Source organism: Cricetulus griseus, chromosome 4, assembly GCF_003668045.3.
Source record: "Cricetulus griseus strain 17A/GY chromosome 4, alternate assembly CriGri-PICRH-1.0, whole genome shotgun sequence".
Taxonomy (NCBI): domain Eukaryota; kingdom Metazoa; phylum Chordata; class Mammalia; order Rodentia; family Cricetidae; genus Cricetulus; species Cricetulus griseus.
The window spans coordinates 151888708-151911159 of NC_048597.1; the positions used below are offsets into that span (position 1 = coordinate 151888708).

The 22452-nt window shown below is 43.7% G+C and overlaps 1 protein-coding gene across 1 annotated transcript; it reads left to right on the top strand.

The window, feature by feature from the left end:
• Nucleotides 1–227: 227 nt before the first annotated feature.
• Scn3b (sodium voltage-gated channel beta subunit 3) lies at nucleotides 228–18669 on the top strand. The gene is made up of 5 exons (XM_035444477.1): nucleotides 228–282; nucleotides 7062–7225; nucleotides 9384–9609; nucleotides 13132–13270; nucleotides 18606–18669. The coding sequence occupies exons 1-5, from the start codon at nucleotides 228–230 to the stop codon at nucleotides 18667–18669; spliced, it is 648 nt and encodes a 215-aa protein (XP_035300368.1).
• The last annotated feature ends 3783 nt before the right edge of the window (nucleotides 18670–22452 follow it).

Genomic DNA, 22452 nt, shown 5'->3' on the forward strand with positions numbered 1-22452 from the left:
AGACATCACGAGGTGGCCTGAGCTGACACCCAACCTCGGCTCCAGATCCCGCAGACCCCCACCCCCACCCCCAGGCAGGGCCTATGACCTTTTCTTCCTCCTCCCACTCAGAAGGTCTCTCCCTTAGGGGTAGTTGATCCCTAAGGGTTTCCTCGAAAGAATCAGAGGGCGAAGTCCTTGACAGAGATTCTCTCTGTTTAGCTTCAGAAACCACTCACGGAAAAAAGATGCCTGCCTTCAACAGATTGCTTCCCCTAGCTTCTCTCATGCTCATCTGCTGGGGTAAGTACAGCACCCTGCCCTGCAATATGCAGATAACAGGCATCATGGTGACAATAATAACACTTATTTATGTCGCTGGTGGCAAAAGGAGCTCTCTTGGCTTCCTTCCGTGCATGTCTGCCAGACATGGGTGTCCACATGTGCTTTGGAGATTGCAAAGGCACCTCCTCCAATGACCTGTAGTTTGATTTTTCCCCCTAACCTTCTTTGGTGCTTCTCCCAGCCTCCTTCCTTTCCTAATTATTCCCATTTCTCCCCCGGCTTTCCCCTTTGCTCAAAAGGAATGTATCACATCCATTAATTTAAAATTCTTGCTTGCATTTACATTGTATCACTCAGTGAAGAGTCAGTTCTGAACATCTCAGTGGGTTGGGGGAGGGCTCATTTCTCTCTACTTAAAAAAAAGCATAAAAACTGGATGCATAAATCTTAAGAGAGAAAATACTGTAGTTCATCCATCTGTTAAATTTTAACAAGGAATGGATGAGATAGTGGCTTTAGCCATTTGCTGGTGTGAATTGGTAGATGGGAAGTGCATTTAGTTTGCAAGAACATTTAGAGCTGAAGTGCTTTGGTGTTTGGTGAGCTGGGTTGCTTTGTTTGTTTGCTGGAGTTTTGTTGTTGTTTTTACTCTTGGTTGTCACCTGTGACAGACTAAGTGGCATTGCCACTCCAGACAAGGGACTTGTGACAATAACATTGGGCTAAACAGCTTAATGTGTGGCTTACAACAAGGTACCTGAATGAGTGCTAAGGGAATTGGGCATCTAGATGCTAATAAAATACTGAAATACACACAGTATTTTACTGTATGTAAATGTATGTATGCACTAGCATGTATCTGAGCATATTAGTATGATTATCTAAATAGACTAGTGAGACTCAGCAGCATGTGTGTGTGCACGTGAGTGTGTGTGTGTGTTCCTGACATTTTTGCTTTCATGTCTCTGACCCAGCCCTCAGATCAAGTATAGGTGCTCTTTGTTTCATAAATCAGTTTATGTTGGTTTAGCTACCTTCCTCCAGACTCAAATACAAAAAAAAATAAAATAAAATAAAATAAAATAAGGGATTGTGTCCACCTCCCTTACAGAAAGTAGGCTTGTGAGATTATGTTCCTGTACTGGGCTTGGTTCCCATTCTGCCTGGGCGGGCAGTGGCAGGCATGCCTTTTTGCCTTAGTATCACTTTGTCAAGCCTTGGATAGGAACTGTAGCTGCATGTATTATTTGGATTTTGCATGTGACCAGAGGAAAAGCCCAGTTTCCTGTTGAGCAAAATGCCTAATGAAACAAGAATGGGAAGGAAAAAGAAGAAAATAATGCCAACCCCAAGGGTGGACTCACCACAACCCATTCCCTGAAGACTACAGCATACTCGGAGGTGATGCTGACATAATGCGCTCAGTGAGCTCACCTGTCTTGAAGATCAAGGCTGCTATTTGCTCCAGAGAAATGTTCGGGCTGTGAGGCTTAGAAGAGGTTAGTCTGGCAGGATAAGAGAAGGCGTGGGTGAGGCTCAAATTGTAGAGAAGTGCTGAAAGAGAGCTGTAGAAATTTTTTTCCAAAATTTAAATTCTTAAGGTTCCTTCCTGAATTTCTGGGGCAAGGGGGGCATGCTGCAGTCTCAGCAGTTTTTGATTAAGACACACAAAGCTCTGGTTTGCATCTTGCCTCTATCAGTTCTACTACTTCGTTTTTATTAGGTAGCATCCTCAGAATGCCTGATAAAGGTGAAGTTTGGAAATTGTCACAGATTATATATAATACCCCTCTCAGCTCACAACTCAACCAGAAGGGAATACTTACAAAATATTGCTAGAATTTGCAGTGGATCCATTATCTCTTCTCCCTCCAAAATCTTCAGAACAATTAACAGCATAGGTCACATCTATCCTTGCTCATTGCAGGATTGTGTAATCCAAACATTAGTTCCACAAAAGGGTTTAAGAATGCTTGGTGGTTTGTGTAGGGGGAAGAGCCTCACTCACAAGTGCAGTTTTACTTTATTTGCATATAATTCTTATATCCTTTAGGTCTTTTGGCCAGCACATCACAGAGGGATGACATGAGAGTTATTTCCACTTTAGGTATGAGAATATGAGTTCATAAAGGGCTGAGGGCTTGCTAGAGAGCTGCTGTCTTCCTGAGCTAGAGAGCTCCATCTTTCAGCATCTCTTGTAGACACATGTGATGCTATGTGCAATTGTCAGTTGGACATTAGTCCTGGAATTTCTTCTCCTTCTCATTCCCCAACACCACCACATTTCCTAGGGTTTCATCCATCTTTAGCTCCTAGTGCCTTCTCTACTTTTGCTCTCCAAGGGTCCCTTGTATTGGGGGGGGGGTATTCTTCTTCCCTTGGCAGCCCTTCCTGGAGCTCATGCCTTCAAGACTCTACTAATCTGATAGACCAAATCGTTTTAGGATGTTAATGTCTAAAAATAACTTTATTCATGCCCCCTTGCACATTATTTACATTATAATTAAAGCCTTATTATCTTACTGTGGAGGAAGCATTCTAGAGAAAGCTCAGGAAGTGGAAAGAAGAGAAAGATCTGGAAGGAGCAGAGGAGTTTTTGTTGTTGTTGTTGTTGCTGCTGTTGTTTTGTTTTGGTTAGTCTGTCATCCTTAATCCATCACGTTTTTTCCTCATGATTGTCTTCCTCATTACTTTAGAAATGAAGGTGAATTCCAAGGTCAATGATGCAGCCCACATCATTCCAAGAGATTATGATCTATAGCCAGTGACGTGGGTTGACCTCTTCCATGTATTCTACCTTTTGTGTATACCTAGAAAATGCCACGGAAAAAAAGGCAGTGGCATGGTGGAGCAACTGACTTCACTGTTGATGGAAGGAACAGCAGGTCCTATTGCAGGGTGCAAGCAAATGAGGGGAGAGAGTTTTGTGGCCATTTTATAATGTGCTGTCCGGAACTGAAGGGGCAGAGTTCCTTTACCTGGAAAGTGGACTTTTGCCAGAAGGTTCACAGTGGGCATGCTCTCCAAGGACACTCTAAAGAGAGTAGCTATACTCCATACACTGCCACCCACCACCCTGACTGTGCAGTGTGTTTCCCTCTTTCACTACCAATGAATGGCTGTGCTCCTCTTCTGCTGTCCAGCCTGTGCTCATGAGAACCCAACATTGTTAAGCCAGTTCTGCCATCACCTAAGCAAAAGAACTTTCCAATCTTACCATTGTACAACTTCTTTAATTTTTTAAAAAGTTATTTTGTATGTGTGTGTGTGTGTGTGTGTGTGTGTGTGTGTGTGTGTGTGTTGGTGTGGGGATATGTGTACATGTGTGTGGGTGTCCTAGAGGCCAGAGATGGGTGTCAGATCCCCTGGAGCTGAAGTTACAGATGGTTAAGGTACCTGACATGGATGCTGGGAACCAAATTCAGGTCCTCTACAAAGAAAAGCAAGTACTCTTAAACATTGAGCCATCTCTTTGGCTGCCCAAAATTTTTTTATTGAACTTATTTCTTGGGTGGGGGGAGCACATGCCATTGTGCATACATAGAGTGGTCAGAAGATAACTTATGAGAGTCACTTCTTTCCTTCTATCATGTTGAGCCCGGGGGTTGAACTCAGGTTTGTTCAGCTTGCTGCAAGTGGCTTCATTGGCTGTGCCATCTTGCCAGCCCATGCACCAAACTCTTGATCATTCTTTCTTTTACCTTTGAATCCTCTTCACCTGCCAATTTATTCTCCACTTGGCACACTGACCATGCAGCATCATAGAAATTAGATTATTCAGCTCAGAACCCTCAAGGTTCCTTAGTTTATGCTGTGTAAAAGTCAAAGCTCTAACAGTGGCCTATGAGACCTACAGAGATGGGGCCCTTCATATCCCTCACCCGTCTCATCTCTCCCTTCTCGCTGTGTGCTGGTTTCCCACACTGGGCTTTGCTGTTCTTCGAATATGACAGGCACATTCATTTGAACCTTGAAGTGGCTGTTTTCTCTTGCTTGTCATGACCTCACACAGACAGCCCTGTGGCTTCTTCTCCCCCCACCCTACCCCCAGCTTCAGTGGCTTCTCAGTGCCAATATTCTTAGTGAGGCTGGCTCTGGTAATATGTTCTTCCTCTCCTCTCCTTGCCTTGCCTTGCCTCTCCTCCCCTCTCCATCTCCCATCACCCTCTCTGCTCTCCCTATTCCCCTCTCTCTCCTCTACTCTTATTTTGTTCTGTAACCTACTTGTACCACCTCCATTGGAATTCAGGCTCCAAGAGAGCAGGGATGGTTTTGTTTGGTTCTTGGTGCCTAGAACAGTGTTGGCTGCATGGTGGGTATTCAATACATTCACCAAATAAATGGAAGATAAATACCATTATTAATGATATTTATCCAATGCACAATCATGGGAATTAATCTATAGGATTTTCATGACCTATCTACTGGGTGTTTTATTTTTAAAAAATATTGAATATACTGAGTCTCAGAGAAGTTAAGTAGTCAGTCAGATACAGTCCTTAAGTTTTCAAACATCACTTGCCCCGCTTCTATAGTTGTAGCTGTGCATTCCTTGGAACTTTTCCTTTCATGTCTCTGAGGCCATCCATATTGATCTGAAGACTTCTCGTCAAATATGAGGGTTTATGTCACATGCAGTTCTTGCTGCATACTTTTGCACAACAATATTTTCTTAGTTGCTTTGAAAGTGAGTCTGTAATAAAAACTATAAGTGTATCACACACCCAGTGTTTCTAACCATTTCCCCCAAGATGTGGACCCTTCTCCCTTGAAACAATGAAACCGATCTTCTGTAGACCACTGGATAAGGCTAGTCCACTTCCCTTGAGGGTTTAAAAGCCAATTAATCTTTTTCATTTAGAACATTTTAAAACTTTAATTATAGTGCCAACAGGCTCTAAATTCTAAGTTTAAAATGAAATATGATGGCATTGAGCTAGTTTTAAAATATCAGTGTATATTATTTCACCTTGCAGAGTCTGCATTTATCATTAATTCAGGACAGGTGCATCAGAGGATCCCTTCAAAGTCCTGATGGTAGTTGTTATACTTTTCCATCTTCCAAATAATTAGGTGTAAAATCTCTTACCAAATAGTTTTATTTTTGTATTTATGAACAGCTGCAGAATCTGAAAATATATTTTATTTTTAAGTTTTTTTTTTGAGACAGAGTCTCATATAACCTAGGCTGGCCTCAAATGCAATATGTAGCAAGGAAGACTGAATTTCTGATCCTCCTGCCTCAGTATCCTGAGGGATGGGATTGCAGGCATGTACAACCACACCTGATTTATTAAATGTTGGAGCTTCATGCATATCAGGCAAGCACTCCACCAACTGAGCTACAGTCACAAACCAATCTTTGCTATTAATTTGTTGGATACAGAATTGTACTCAGTAGCCCACACTGTCCTCACACTTGCAGCAATCCTGGCTAAGAAAGATTTTCTAAAGTTAGGTTTGATGGCACATCCCTGTAATTTCACCTCAAAGACTGACGCAGGAGGATTGTGAGTTCAAAGTTAGCCTGGGCAACACAGTAAGACCCTGTTTCAAAACGCAAAACAAAAACAAATTAACTGCACAAAAGTGATTTTTAAGACTTTTAAAACTGAGTATAATTGAATTTCTTTTCCATTTGTTAGCCTGAAATTGTTAGTTTGAAGACAAGCCTGCCCTGTGTCCACTTTCCCACGTTTGTTCCTTACTGGGTCTTGTTGATGGGGCTTGGGTGGGCACTCACTGAACAGCCTCCTTTTGTTAAATGTGACATGCCGAGCTGATCGTACCATCTGGATTTGTTCTGAACATTGCAGAATTACCCCCTCCTTCCCTCTGCACACTGTACGTCTGTTCATGCATCCTACCTTTGTTCATGCTTTGTTGGCATCTGTGTCCTGCTTTTGATTCGTTCCAAACATGTAGTCTGACACAGTCACCTTTCTTTGGACTTGGAGTATCTAGAGGGCAGGAACCAAAAGTCCAAACCTCCTTCTGTTTGATCATCTGACCCCTCCAGCATTTGAATTTTGTCTCTCTACTCTGCACAGATCTTGCTCCAGACTCAGTGGTCCATTCATCATATTCACACTGATGCTGCTCCATGCTCCATGGGTCCCCAAACACCCATCTGATTCCCTCTCCCCTTGGCTTTAGAGCCCTGGATATATTACACCACAAAGTACGTGCAGGTCTTTCCGGCATGAGTCTTATCTGCCTCTCTATCTCATGTCCCACCAGCCTTTTCTTCTCCCCAGCCCAAGCCCAAGTAGCTAATTGCCCCTCTGTGGGAACTGAGCACATTCCTAACATGACCTCTCGTGTGTTCTGGTTGAATCACCACAAGAAACTGCAATTCTCTGCTAGATTATAGATGTACGGAGAGCATGGCTAGTGTCTTGTTCGTTCTCGGGTCTCTAATTTAGCATTAGACCTGGCAAAGAATGCATCTCATGACTGCTGAATGAATGATCAAGTGGATGGACAGTTAATGGATGGAAGCCAGGTCTGTCTCCTACGAGACTTCAAGGCTTCGAAGTCAGGCTCAAGTCTGTCCTAAGCGGCATCTTCATGGCTTCCAAAAACTTCGTCAATGTTGGAGGATCCATCTCCGCACCCTCTTACTCTAAACCTATTCTGACCATGCATACTCAGCGAGCCCCAGCAACAGGTACACACGTGGATCTTGTTATTTTCAAGTGTCTCATGATTCTCTCTTCTCTGTCTTTCCTCCCTCCCTCCTCATTCCCCAATGCCCCCTCCGGCTGTCCCCTTCTTGTCACCCATCCTCTCTCCAGTCAGAGTCTGCTTCCCTGTGTGTGTGGAAGTGCCCTCGGAGACGGAAGCCGTGCAGGGCAATCCCATGAAGCTGCGCTGCATCTCCTGCATGAAGAGGGAGGAGGTGGAGGCCACCACTGTGGTGGAATGGTTCTACAGGCCTGAGGGCGGTAAAGATTTCCTTGTATGTCAGACTGCTGCCTCCGGCTTTCTTTTGCTGGTCTGTGCTGTTGTATGCCTGGCTCCCGGCAGTCTGGGAGACGATGTCCTGACATGACATTCGCTCCTCTCCTGAGCGCTTACATCACCTCAGCAGATAGCTGACAGCCTTATAGTAGCCCAGGGTCTTTGCAAGGCAGGCCACTTGGCCGGCTGTGAGCAGCCCTGGTTACAAGCGTGAGAAGGGGTGCAAAGAGGTAAATGTGCTGAGAGAGCCTGGTAGACCTCTTACAGGTGCGTTCATCTTCCACACAGTCCTATGAAACGGATTTAATGAAGTTGAAAGAAAGAACACAGGCAGCTTTATGTGGGTAGCACAAGTGAGCTCTTTCAACTCTCACAGCCCCAGTGAAGCAGGAGCAACTGGGATGACCAAAGTGTATCAACTGATATGCCCAGGACAGTCACCTCTGTGGGTAAATTTTTTCATTAGTTCTTGCCATGCTCTGTATCCCAGGTCGCCATGCTGCCATTCTCCTCAGGAGGAACCCTAAACTGTACCCTCCCGATGGTCTAGACACCAAGGGATTCACCCCTGGCATGGCAAGAAGCCCTCCAGACTATGTGCCAGGTCAATGTCCGTTCTGGTTGGTTTGGGACAGTGCTCATGGGGTTGTGATTTATTTAAATCACTGTTAAAACATTCACTGACTCTGGAGCCAGGCTGCCTGGGTTTGATTCTTTTCTTCACACTATTTATCTCCATGCCTTTAGACATATTCAACCTTTTGATGCTTCCAATTATTTTTTTCCTTTTAAGTGGGAATAAAAACAAAAGCTTCATTATCAGTTTGTTACCAAGACTCATGAGCTCCAATTTTTAATTCATTTTAAAAATCCTTGAAATATGATGTGTTTCTTACGGAAACTGAAGCTCAAAAGAGTAACATTAAGTTAGTAAGAGTTTAGATTTGAACACACACACACACACACACACACACACACACACACACACACACACACACACACGGGTTTAGATTTGTACATGGTGGTCTGACGGCAAATCCCAGGCTCTTCCCAGAGCTCTACCTTGCTCCCCTAGGTCTCTTCCACAAGACCCACTGCAGACAACAACATGGTGAAATTGACTTGCACTCTTTCATTCCTTCTTTCCCCCAAGGTGGAGTCATTTCTGAGTCTAGGTACTATGTGGTATTTGAATGTAGGCTGGCTCCAACCTGGTGCCAATGCAAGGACCAACACATCGACTTCTTAGAGTCTAACTTAAGCCTGAGTCACACACCAGGGAAGGTACACTCTGATAAGTGCCCATTTCTAGGAAGCTAGAGATCTTGGCTGGATGTGAAGGGTCCATAGGCTTCATGCCTGGTCACATGTTAGCCGTATTCATTGCTAGCATGCCTGTCCCAAACCACAAGGTGTGACTGAAGGACTAAATTGTAGTTAATGTCTAGGAATATGAGTTTTCATTTTAGTCAACACCAATGGTTAGCAGAGACCAGATGAAAAAAGTGTCATGTCAGAGAGTGGAAGTGTCTGAGAAAGAAGTCAGAAAGAGCTGACGTTGGTTCTAATTCAGCCCAAAGCAAAAGTTCTACATGTCTTTCTGTTGTGAGTTCTCTGCTCACTGGCTATCCTTCTACATTATGGATTCCCACCTGTGGCCTGGCTCAGAGTCAGGATGATGGATGCCAGCTCAGAGTCCGGTGTTAAGCTTGGGGCTGTCAGGTATCCTGCCTGCTAACAGCTGCCTTGTTGGTCTCTATATCCTGCTTTCCCCTTGCTGGTCTCCTCGTCACATAGCTCACTGTCCTTCCCTACCCCCTTTCTGTCTCCATCCTTTCTTTTTCCTGTTTCTAGCTTCCTTTATGTATCAGCCACCTTCCTTTCTTCTCCACTCTGCTCCTTTTTCTCTCCCAGGATTCTTTCTGACTACTCTATGCTGCCCCTGCCCCACCATGCCACATGTCCAGACATCTGTTTTCATCTACCCACTCTCTCCCCCGGCTTCCTCTGTGCCTCTTTATCCCACCCCACTATGCTCTGGGTCTTCTGGAACACTGTCTCTTAGCTCTCCTGCCCATGGGAACTCCTGCTCTTCCTTCTGCCCTGGCTCTACCTGGCTCTCTGGCCACCATCTGCTTCTGCTCCTCTCTCTGCAGATATACGAGTATCGAAATGGACACCAGGAGGTGGAGAGCCCGTTCCAAGGTCGTCTGCAGTGGAATGGGAGCAAAGACCTGCAGGACGTGTCCATCACTGTGCTCAATGTCACTCTGAATGACTCTGGCCTCTACACATGCAACGTGTCCAGGGAGTTTGAGTTTGAGGCACACAGGCCCTTTGTGAAGACCACAAGACTAATACCCTTGAGAGTCACTGAAGAGGGTAAGACTAAGGCCTGGAGTCTCTTCAAGGGGTGGGCTAGAGGACAGTGGCTTTCCGAACATGTGATCCTTAGAGAACTCATAAGCTGATGCATGCAGGCCTGCCTTCCTTGCATGGCCCGATTCCTACAGCCAGCCTCATCAGAATCCCTTGCTGTGTTTTCCCTCAAAGCAGACAGGCTAGTGTAGGTAATAGGATAACTTCCCTGGTCCCCAAGAGAAAAGGACAGCCTCCACAAGGCCTACAGCCTTTTTCTTCTGGCCAGTGCTGAATACCAATTTATATGGAAACTTCATCTCTTCTCCTATTTCAAGCCACATATATGTCCAAACAAGTTGCTTTCAAACTTTAGTGAGTCTCAAGTTTCCTCAGTTTTAAAATTTTAAATTTACATGTATTTGCTCTCTCTCTCTCTCTCTCTCTCTCTCTCTCTCTCTCTGTGTGTGTGTGTGTGTGTGTGTGTGTGTGTGTGTGTGTGTGTGTGTATTCGTTTATTATCTGTCTGTCTCTCTGCATGTACACTCATGTGCCCAGGTGTGTGTGGAGTTCAGAAGGCAACTCACAGGAGTTGGTTCTGTCCTCCTACTATGCAGTGGTAACAGTATTGAGCTCAGTTCATCAGGCTTGGTGGCAGGTGCCTTTACCTGGTGATCCATCTTACTAGCCCTTCCCCAGCTGTAGTATCTCTACATGTGTCTATCCTAAGCCAGGGGTGGGAGCAAGCTGATAGCTCTCTAGTCTTCAAAGTCTACAGACTTCTTTTGTTCATTGGTGGCAGGTGAGCAGTTCTGTCAATAACCTAACTTGTGTATTTCCCTTGCAATTTGAGTCCAGAATCATGGGGGAGCCTCACAAACTGCTTTTGCACTGTTATCAGGAGACTGAAAAAGCTGTGGTTCATGGCCATGGCTAATGCTCCTTCCCAAGGCATAATATGAACTCTGCACCTCCTTTTGGGTTTCCTCACCAGGGAGCCACCATGCCATTCTCACACCCTCTCAGACAGTTATATTTCCAGCACGTTCTTATTGTTGCCCTAAGATACAGGCTGGCGAGTAGGCAGTGGTGCTGGCCATGAAAATAGAAGTCAAGTATAGACAGAGCTTGCCCTAAGCAAGGGAGTGAAGGAATCATAGCCTCTAGGCCACTGGCTGATTTAAAAATAAAAAAGTATTACTGTTATAAAATCTAGGAAGTGACAGTTTCTGGGTCTTGAGGGTGAATGACATTGAGACATTATAACTAACCCAAGTAGAAGGTAGAGCCAGTTCAGAAAGTGTAGCAGGCTGGGGCCACCTGAATGAAAACTTGTTGATCCACTTCCACTCTCAGAGCTTGGGTCCTCTGGTGCGGAAGCAGAAGGGTTGAACAGGAAGCTCTCTGAGGTATAAATCTGTTCCAATGTTCCATTACCCTCATTTGTTTATGCGTTCCCTCCTCCCCCGCCCCCCGGCGGGGAAGGGAGCCTGGTGCCATCTTGTGTTCACCACCAGGAACTGTTGGCCTGTGTGTCTCTGTCTCCTGCTCTCTCAGGCTTTGGCCTCCAGAGATGCTGGGGACACAGCCAATGGGAAAGTGTGGCACCACTGCACTAGCTTGCCTGTTTGTCACCAGCGCAATCCTTGGGTAAGAAGAGAGGAAAAAAACAAATTCATAATTAGCATGACAGAGCTGCGCAGGTGGTAGGGCTGGGGAGGAGTATGGATGGTATTTAATCCAGGTGCCTCCACATCACCCTTGCAGGCATGACTTCAGTAGCTTACGGTCTGGTATTCATTCATATGACTCCTCTCAGGCACATGGAGGGTATAGGTGTGGTGAGAGGGATCCGAGGAGCCAAGGGTTTGCTCAGGAACATGAAGTGGCATGAAAATCGGGACCAACATCCGTATCTTTCCACTATTGAGTTAACCCTCCCGAGCATCTTTTCCTTCTACCACCGTCTCCTCCCCGAGATGCTTTCCCTCCGTTACTTGTTTTTGCCTCCGGAACCCCTTGGCAGCCCTCCTCACCCTCATGTCACTCACAGGTACACATGACAGATGTTTGTTTGCCCCACTCCTGGGGCCCCTTGTTGGCTTTTTCCAGGCTTAGTCTCTCTGTTCTCATTCTAAGACAGGAAGCTGTGGCCTCTTCTCCTACAGGTGACAGAAATACAGAGGGAACCTTCCTGTTACTACATCGGAGCTACTGCACCACAATAGAAATAACACACTTTACGGCAAGCCTATCACGCACATTTATCATGTCCTAGCAAGCCCAGCAGAAGACATGTTCGGACACTCCCAGCTTCACCCATGACCTACAGCTCCAGCACGATCAAGAAAGCCCAATGTCTAAGTAACTAGAGATGAGACGCAGGCTTGCATGTCACAGATACACTCTCACAGTCAGTAGAAATGAAACACAGCACCATTCCTCCTGGGAGGGATTTTACTGGCTGGGTGAAAACAGTGCATGGATATAAAAATGCTACCCAAAATCCTAAAAGAAGATCCCCCCTTCAGAGTGGGGGCTTTCAGCAGAATTTAGGGTCCTTCTCAGGAGGCTGAAAGCCAGGACGGGGTTCCAGGACACAGCTGGCCATGGTGGGACATGTAGTGTAGGAAGAGGCAGTCGAGAACACCAGTACATAGGGGAGGTTATGGCTAGCCAAATGGAAAGGAAGGGCTGTACATATCATATTACTAGAGATGGGCTTTATCCTGGAGTGCAAGGGAAGATGGAAGGATTTTAAACAGGGAAATGGAAGGATGCATCTGTGTTTTAAGAGCAGAACTGGGGAAGAGTCCCCTGGAAGGCCCTCATTTCTCCTTCCAGACCCATGAAGAACATGCCTCTACCACTGGGTGGGCTGACTATGGTGGCCCTAAGTGATCCTTCTCTGGGGATACCATCTCTGCTACCTGTGTCTCAGGTCATAGGTGGCTAGAATAAGGCATGTTCCTTATATCTGTGTGGAGTTTCACACCTGGCCATTTTCACGATGTGTTTGTCTTCTGTGTAGTGCTGGGGCTGTGAGCTAAGTGCCTTGCAATTGTGCTATCCTTGAGTTCACCACTGCTAGCATATGACACCCTCAAATACACTGAGTAATGTAACATTCCCAACAATCCAGACTACTGTAAATCATTGTTCTCATTTTATGAAATAAGAAACTGAGACTCAAAAGAAATGAATATTTACACAGTAGGTAGTATAACTTAGATGCAACTGGTGTGTGTGTGTGTGTGTGTGTGTGTGTGTGTGTGTGCTCACACACATATCTGCAATCATTCTGACTCTAGTATTCCTTCTTTCACTTATCATTCCCCCTCATCCTTACGTCCAGAAAAGCTGAACAGTCGAGTGAGAAACTGATAGGGAGTCAGGCAATGTGGATTCCTTTGATAGCCTCGTAAGTTCCTCTAAACTTGGTGTTTATTTGAGCTATACTTAATAGACTGAATATGTCTACGAAGCCAGTGACAGCGCTGGGTCCATGGGACACATGTATTCTGAACCTCATTCTCCTCCTTGCAGCTGGAGAAGACTTCACCTCCGTGGTCTCAGAGATCATGATGTACATCCTCCTGGTCTTCCTCACCCTGTGGCTGTTCATTGAGATGATCTACTGCTACAGAAAGGTCTCCAAGGCTGAAGAGGCAGCCCAGGAAAATGCGTAAGTCCAATGATGCAAAAGTAATGACAGCTCAAACCTTCAGAATGTGTGAGGGTTAAGCAGCTCATACAACTTGTCTACATTCCTCTTCTTAACAATTTAATAAGAGCTCTCCCAGAGCTGGGCGGTAGTGGTGCACACCTTTAATTCCAGCACTCACGAGGCAGAGGCAGGCAGGTCTCTGTGAGTTCAAGGCTAGTCTGGTCCATGAAGCATTCCAGGACAGCCAGGACTGTTACACAGTGAAATGCTGTCTCAAAAAGCCAAAGGAAAAAAAACTATAAAGGATACGTTGTTATACTTGTTTTACTGATTAGAAAATAGTAAGCCTAGAAGAGTTCCTATTGAGGCCATTGTACGTCAAAGACTATCTTAGTTACTATTGCTGTGGGGAACAAAATTGCAAAAAGCAACTGGGGGCAGGGAGGATTCACTTCATTTTTAACTTCTACATCACCTTCCATCTTCAAAGAAAGTCAGGGCAGGAATCTAGAAGCAGGAACCAAAGCAGAGGCCATGGAGAAAATTCTTACTGGCTTCTCCTCATGGCTTACTGGCTTACTCAGACCACGCAGGAGTGGCTCTGCCCTCAGTAAGCCAGGCCTTCCCACATCAATCATCAAGCAAGAAAATGCTCCACAGGCTTGCCCACAAGCCAGTTTGTTGGGAGGTTTTTTGTTTTTTTTGTTTTGTTTTGTTTTTGTTTTTCAACTGAGGTTACTTTTTCTAGCTTGTGTTGACAGTAGCCAACATAGAAACAAATCAAGATTTGAATTCAGGCCAGCTGTCTCCTGGCCTATAGAAAAGACAAGCAGCTGCCAAAGCAGCATCTTAAGGTTGTATATTAGCATAGCCAGTTTGTAAATATTGAGTGGAAGCTGTCTCACAGAAGCACATGGCCGAGGTGAATGCAGAAGCTGGGAATTGAACCCAGGTCTTCTACACTTAATATCTGTGCTCTTTGTGTCACACTGAGCTGTTCTCTCTATGCATTCTGGAGCATGCCAACTCCCCTGGGGATTGTCCTTTATTAGCTAAGGAGTGCCACAAAGCATGCTCTTTCCTTTAAGAGTTGGTAGCAATGGAATACCTCAAGCAGGGGATCTAATTCCCTAGCTTCTGGCCTCTACTTTCCCCCACTTTCACCAAAGACACACCACTCAAGTGTGAGAAGTGCTGGAGTCTTTAAGGACAAAGAGGCTAAGAAACCCTATTGGCCTGTTGTTTGGGAAAAGAAAATGGAGGTATGTAAAAAAAAAAAAGTCCACAGACATCCAGTGACACTGAAGAGACAGTACCTAAAATTCCTAGGCCATTATAGCTTAGAAATTTTTGATAAAATTTAAATTAATTCATTTCTGATACCCATAATCTGAGAGAAATAAAAATTATAACCAACTATGTGTAAAGGCAGTACTCATGGTTGAATAGGGGATACTGAGGCTTAGACATGATATACCCCCTGCTGGGCTTACACAAGAAACAGAGTAGGAACTAAGAACCTCCAGTACAGCCAGAATCTCCAGGGGACTACACAGGGTAGACCAGATGACAGCCAGCTTTGAGAAAATCCAAGGAACTTATCTATGCTGGTCTAACTCCAAGAAGAACCAGAAAAGATTCTTAAAAATACGTAATGACAAGCTTGCTGTCACAGTATTTGGGATTTAAATAGATACTATCCACATGATCGAGGAAACTTAAAACGAGAAAGTCGATCCATAGCTAAAGAAATAAAAGGGGGAAAAAACATTCCAGAGGGGCCCACTCTCAGCCAAGGCCTCACAAGAGGACCTAGGCTAAGTGGGCCTAGATTTCATTTTGTTGTCTCATCCCAACCTAAAGTTCGCTGAAGAAAGTACTCATGGTTGAATAGGGGATACTGAGGCTTAGACATGATGTACCCCCTGCTGGGCTTACACAAGAAACAGAGTAGGAACTAAGAACCTCCAGTACAACCAGAATCCAGTTGAGCAAGAGATAATATAGACAGTGGCATTAACTCCCAAGAGACCCAAAAGTAAAATATAGAAAAAAAGCTCATTTAAAATAATTAGAACAGGGTGAGGCTTAGGAGGAAAGCTTATGGCTCAACTGTAAGAGGCCCTGGGTTCAGTTCCCAGAACCACACAAAAAAAAATGAACAAAATAAAATACTTACTGCAAAAAAAAAAAATTAAAGAACACAAAGCCAAAGAGAAAATAATTTGCTAGAAAGATCAAACAGAGTTGACAGAAAATAAAACAAAACAAAAAATACTTTTCTGGGGAGAAAAAAAGGTAACAAACTACTCAATGTATTAGTTCAACAGAAAATTATATACTGGTGACCAGAAGATAAATTTGAAAAAGCTACACAGAATGTGGCTCAAATATAGAAGATCCATTAGAGAAGGGAGCAAATGCAGGAGAATTATATGTACTCAGAGATAGGGAGGCCAGAAAGAAAAGACTTCCCTAACCTGAAACATAATGTTTGTAGTCCTCTACTTACTATGACTCATCCTAAGAGTACTTTACTTTATAGCGGTGTGAAAGCAATATATGTTCAGAAGATATTACTTCAGAGGTTGGATTCTGATGTCTTCTCAGACTAGCAATATAGTTTGCTCCCTCCAGATGCTGAGCATCACTTCAACCTCCAGTCAGCAGGGAGACACACTGTTGCTAAGTAAGCTATGATTGTAGGTAAGGTAGGTGTGTTAAATGCATTGCCATCATTTATCAGGACATGACCCTCTAAGTTAAGGATCTTCTTATGTCCTGAGTAGGGTGAATGCATGAATCTATACCTATACACAAACTTTCTTTAAATAGATACAACGGGGGCTACTCAGGTACTCTATCTACATCAGTATCATCTGAGGTGAAACCTTAGAAGAAATACTTAGAATATCAGAGGTATGACAAGGATGCTCTCTCTCTTTCCTTGTTCCTGTTTAATAGTATATTTGAAACCTTGGGTAAAATACTAAGGAATGTGCTTAGTTTCTTTTCCTGTTGCTGTGATAAAATACTCTGACAAAAGGAGTACAAAATGAGTACAAGGGTTTATTTGGCTCACAGTTCAGGTTACAGTCCAGGCAAGTCACGGGGGGGGGGGGGGGGGGGAGAACCTGAGAGGACAGGTCACGTTAAACCCATTACATCCGCAGTCAAGGACAGACAGCAGTGAATCTATGAATGATAATGCTCAGTTCTGTTCCTTCCCTAGGATCCCTGCCTAGGGGATGCCACCACCCACAGTTAAGATGGGATGTTCTGTTGATTAATGTAATCAAAACAACCCTTCATATTTTTAGAGGCGAACCTTAATCTACTCCATCTCTCGAATGTGTGCCCAGAGACTTGCCTCCTAGGCATTGAACTGAAAATTAACGCTAACCATCACAAAAATAAAAGAAAAGTGGGATAAGATTCACAAAGAAGGGAAATATATTACCATTCCTTACACCCAAAGTACCATTGTCTACACAAAATTTCCTTAAGCAACCTGGTTAAGAATATTCTATAAGGTTGCCGATATAAATCCAACTTCATTCGTGTATCATATAGTGTTCATTCAATCACTGACCACGTGTGCCACAGTGGTCCCATAAAATCACATCACCTACTGACAGCTTAGTTTGTGTGCTTATACTTTATGATGTCCGTACAAGGACAAGATCACCTCATAGGAAATTTCTCAAAATATGTCTCTGAGGGACAGCAAAGTAAGAATCAGATGTAGAAGCAACCAATGTAGAAACACATTTAAATCCTTAAATTAGGAAAAAATAATTAATTGCAATAAGGGCTGAGGAGATAGTTTAGCAGGTGAGAGCACTTGCTGTTCTTGCAGAGGACCCAGGTTCAATCCCTGGCACCTACACAGTGGCTCACAACTGTCGGTCATCTCAATTCCTGGGGATCCAACACCCTTTTCTGACCTCCATGTGCACCAAGAACACACATGGTACACATACATACATGCAGGCAAAACATCCATTGCACATAAAAAGATCTTTTTAAAAAAAACCTTTTAATTGAAATAGTAACAAATGTTAGGAATAAATACAACAAAAAACATGAAAGACCTCTAAGGAGAAAATTATAGAACCTTTGAAAAACACGAGAAAAAGCAAAAGGATAGAGAATGAAACCTCACTCTCCAAGGCAGTTCTTGCCCAAAATAATCTTCAAAGTCAATGAAATTCCAATAAAAACCTCTATTGGATTTCTCAGGGAGTCTGATAAATTCATTTTAAAGGTCACACAGGAGGGAAAAGTGCCAACAATACCTTAATCCAAAGCACAGCTTGGCTATTTTAGGTTTTGCAAAGCCACAGGGAACTCTGGTTACAGTATTCCTCTGGGTTTTTCTGTTTACAACACTTTAAACAGGTAACTATACTTGTGAGCCAGAAGTCTGCCCACCACTGACCTAAGTCAGTTCAAAGCAATAACAGTATGTCTGGAAGATGGTAGTGGTAAGATTTGTCTTAGAAGCTATAAAGATTGCTTATAAAGGTATAAGACAATTGCTTCTCTGCCTTTTGGCTAAGGTTGAATGGGAAGCTAGCAAAGACAAGTTTATACTATTATCCATCTCTCTACAAGCCAAAATAAATTGGGGGTCATTTTTAAAAGTAGAATGTAAAACTTGGGAATTGTACTAATGGAGTAGAAAAAACATTACATATAAACACAGAAAATTCTCTTTTGTGATTGAATAAGAATTTATATTTAAAGCATCATATTTTACAGAGAAAATTCTTCAATAAAATACCCAAAGTACAAATCAAAGATGGGGAAAAATAATTTTCACTATATTATATATAAAACATAAATTGTTCATGGTAAGAAGTTATAGGAAAATTTATTAACAACAGATTGGGACAAATTTTCCAAACATGAAACAATAAAAGAACTTAAATTTATTTCAGAAGAAAAAATGAAATTATCAAAGTAGAAAACAAGACAGCTTGCAAATATATGGAGATGCTCAACTTCACCAGTAACTGGGCAGATGAAAATTAAAGCAACCATGAAACACACAAATTCATAGCCATTTGGTTTAGCCAAAATTTCAATCTATATCCTGAAGATGATAAGAATGATGATAAGTGATGCCTGCACTGTTGGTGGAGGTGTTCATAAGCAAATATGGGAGGGGCCATTGCTATATCTGCTGAGAGGCAAATTGTAGATTTGTCTTGGGAAGGCCTACCCATAAGGAAACACAGAGCTCTTCTGTACACAGCCTTGTCCCTGGGTCACGTGCCTTACTGCTTCCTACACGGTCACCAATGACTACTAAAGCACTGCCTCTTTTCCCCTCCCATGCCCTCTGCAGGTCTGACTACCTTGCTATCCCTTCAGAGAACAAGGAGAACTCTGTGGTACCTGTGGAGGAATAGTGTGGTGTGACTTGAGGTGATGTACAGTGTTTAGGAAGGGTAAGGTGGGTGTGGATGGCATGCCATACAAATGTCATTTGGCATCTACAATTGAAGTGACATTCAATTCGGTCTTTTCTACTCTGCATAGCAGTCCCACCCCCTGGGTACTTTAAGTTAATGGTTAAGTCACAATGTCCTCCATTACGTCAAATTCTTCAGAAGCTGAATTTACTTTGCCCTGAATGTTGGAGGACCCAATCCCCTTGTTCATGGTAACAAAGGCATAAAAATTCTCTCATTCCCTCTTTGGTCCAAATATATTCAGGGAGGGCTGGGCTGGACTTTCTTTCTCAGTGAGTTCTTCTGTTGCTGGTAGGTGATCTGAGCACTGAGGGACTCGGATATTCCCAGTTCAGTGATGTCAGCAGCTTCAGCAAAGTGCCCCAGAAGTCCCAGTGCATCCATCTTTCTATTCATCAACCACCCGCCCAACTGTGAGATTTTACCTGACTTCTGAGCTCTATTGGAACTCTACACAGCTTACCTGAACTGAAGAGCCAACATCGCTACACGGACTACACCTCACTTTGTCCTTGCTTTCAAGCAAGTAGCTCCTAACTCAACTAAAGTTGTCCCTTATGCTCCAAATGACTTTACATAAGTACTGGAGAGTTGTGTTCCCTCTGCCCTGTCTGCAATTGAGTCGTTCTCCACTGCTACAAAAAGAATGGATGTATACCTGAAGGAAGCACTGGTTTGTTCGGGCTAAAGTCAAAGCATGCCATGCACTTAGACTCACTGAAGTCAGTTTTTCCTTTCCTAAGCCCATGCCCTGCTTCTCAGCACCAGAAATCAGCAATGCCCCTCCAGGGTATCCAGGAACATCTTCCATTTGGCCTGGAATACGCTCTGGAGCTTAGTGTTTCAGGGCTAGATCTCCATAATCCCAAAGGCTTGCAGCAAACCCAAGACTTCCAAGAGTCAAGGAAGGATCCAGAGCAATTTCATGGGATCTTGAAAGTGATACAACATACTCCTGGTATTGGAAACAAAGATGTGTGTCCTTTCTGGACTGAAATTGCTCAGTTGTTCTTTTCTCAGTGTCCGTGGATCAGTATTATTCCTCATTTTACAGGAGGCAGCTGAGACTCACACGGGGATGAAGGGGACATTTAGGGGATTAAAGTGGACTAGGCATGATATTTCACATTCCCTGAAGTGAAAGATATTTTTGAAAGCTCTGACATTCAGCTTGGCTATAGTCATGCCACTTGCCCAGCAGAAGCTAACTGTGATAGATTCAGGGAACTGGAAAGCAGGCAAGAAAATCCAGAGGGCCTGCAGAATTTCACACAAAGATTTATGAATCCGAAGCATGTTCCAGAAGACACAGCACCCGAGGGTGATATCTGTACAAACAAAAATGTCTGAGCCTGCGATGGATGATGAACAAAGTGACAAAGATGGCTGTGTAGCTTCTAAATACCTCGACTGTACATCTGTAATGTTTGGAATTTGGTGTTTGCGTACCACCCCCTCCCTCTCAGAAGATCTTAGTCAACATCTCATTAACTCATTGTAATGACTGTTCTAAGTGCAATATTCTTTAGCCCCTACAGATATCGAGGGCAGGAGGCCTTATGGGATATAAAAGATGGAAGTGGGATTCAATAAGAGAAATGTCCCTCAGATCTAGGGAGATCTGTAGGAAAGACCATTCTCCACTCCCACGGGGGATTTGTATGACTCGCTTTTTCTCACCCCTTCCATCACTGGGGCATACTTGAAACAAGACCCTCAACATATATGAAAAGCATCTGATTTTGTTGGAGAAAACATTTGCAATAAATTGAAGACCCTTCTTCTCACTAGTTAATTTTCCACCCTATGCTTCTGAAATAAAAGAGACAACAGTATATATATATATATATATATATATATATATATATAATTTTACATAGGGAAATAGACTTGAATTAACACAGCATTTACCCAACCATGGCTAGTTAGTCCAGACCTTGTGGTGGTAGCAAGATACTTCTTCGATCCTACTGTCTACTCAACCAGGCATCTAACTAGTGACGAGGTGGTGTGTGTGTGACTGCCTTTCCTCTTTATTCCTTTCTTCCTAAACAGAATTCCACCATAGACATCAGGATTTATAATGAAGCTGAATGACACCAATCATGCGTCTCTCACAAGACAGTTTCTCTTCCCTCTTCCGTTTTCTAAAAACGAAATTCTTCCTATCCTTGGTACCTTCCTTACACCTATAGGGCTTGAAAAGCATTTGGCTGATTATTTTCTCTCTCCTCCACAACTGCTCCAGCGATATGAACACTGTTGATGCTTAGTGCTACCATGAAGAACCTGAGGTCCTCTGACATCATGTAGGTTTACTAAGTCATCAGGTTGCCTAGCCTGCTGTACTCTGAGAGTTTGAGTCCTAGTCTCCCCTCTCCCAAAGTCTCACTTCACTTCCCAATGATACCATCGCTGCTTTTTCCTTCACCCTCCTCTCATCTTCTCCCTCCTGTCCAGCCCTTTCTTCTCTCCACTGTCCTCTATGCTTCCTACTGCTTGGCTGGCTTCTTTACCCTTGCCTTCTTGGTGAATGCTAGACACATGCTTTGGGAGTCCATCCCATCCTATTTTTGTCTGGTTTGTTTGTACATGTGGTTTATCCAGAATCACAACTGAGCTTCCTTATGGAAGATCATGGCTATAACCTACAAGGTATGGAACTCACCACCTCCATGTCTTCCTTATATTTTGACTTAGAATCCCAGACTAGATGTGTGCAGCACTGGAGTGTTTTCTGGTGCGCTATTGCTTACCAAAGGGCTTAGAAGAGTTCTCAAGGGCTATAATCACTTAGAAATTGCAACGTTTGTCTTGGTGCTGGGCATTTCCCGTGACTGATCCTCAATCATTTGCTGAAGGTCACACAAGGTTGGGTCTGATTTTTTTTCCCTTTCATGCTACTTAACATCTTTGAACTTAGCTACTCAACTTGGTTGGTCTGGAAAGAATCTTGCTCTATGACTTTTACACTGTCAGTTACGTCTTGAATCAAACCACAACCCCTGAGTGGAAATACCCAGTGCTTGCTCCTATCTCAGGCTTCACTCTCAGTCCGTTTGACAGCATTATTCTTTGGTTTCTCCACCCTCACATAACTGTACATGCCAGCTTTCTTTAGAGTTTCTGGAATCGCTCTAGACATCAAACTAGAATTATTAGTAGAAGAGGAAGTTTTCAGAGCATGATTGTGCCAGGAAAGACAGCAGTGGGGTTAAGGAAAGGGACAAGGCTGAGGAGATGGCTCACTAGGAAATGTGCTCACCACACAAATGGGAGCACCCAAGCACAATCTCCAGAACCCATGTAAACAGCCAGGCATTATGGCACACTCTGGTACTCCCTGTGCCAGGGAGGAAGAACAGGAAGGTCTTTGGGCCTCACCAAGTTACTGGCTTAGCTTACTTGGTGAGCTTCAGGCGAGTGAGAAATTCTTTCTCAAAAACCAAAACCAAAACCAAAACCAAAACAAACAAGATGGACAGTGCCCGAGGAATGATATCCAAGGTTGACTTCTGGCCTCCACATGTGCATGCACACAAGTTATGGCCCATATGCAAACATTTGTAAACATGAAGATACACACACACACACACACACACACACACACACACACACACACACACACACACATCCAGTGGTGCACTCTTAGAAGCTGGAGGATCAGAAGCTCAAGGCCAGTTTCAGCTACATAACAAGTGAAAGGCTAACTTGGGCTAC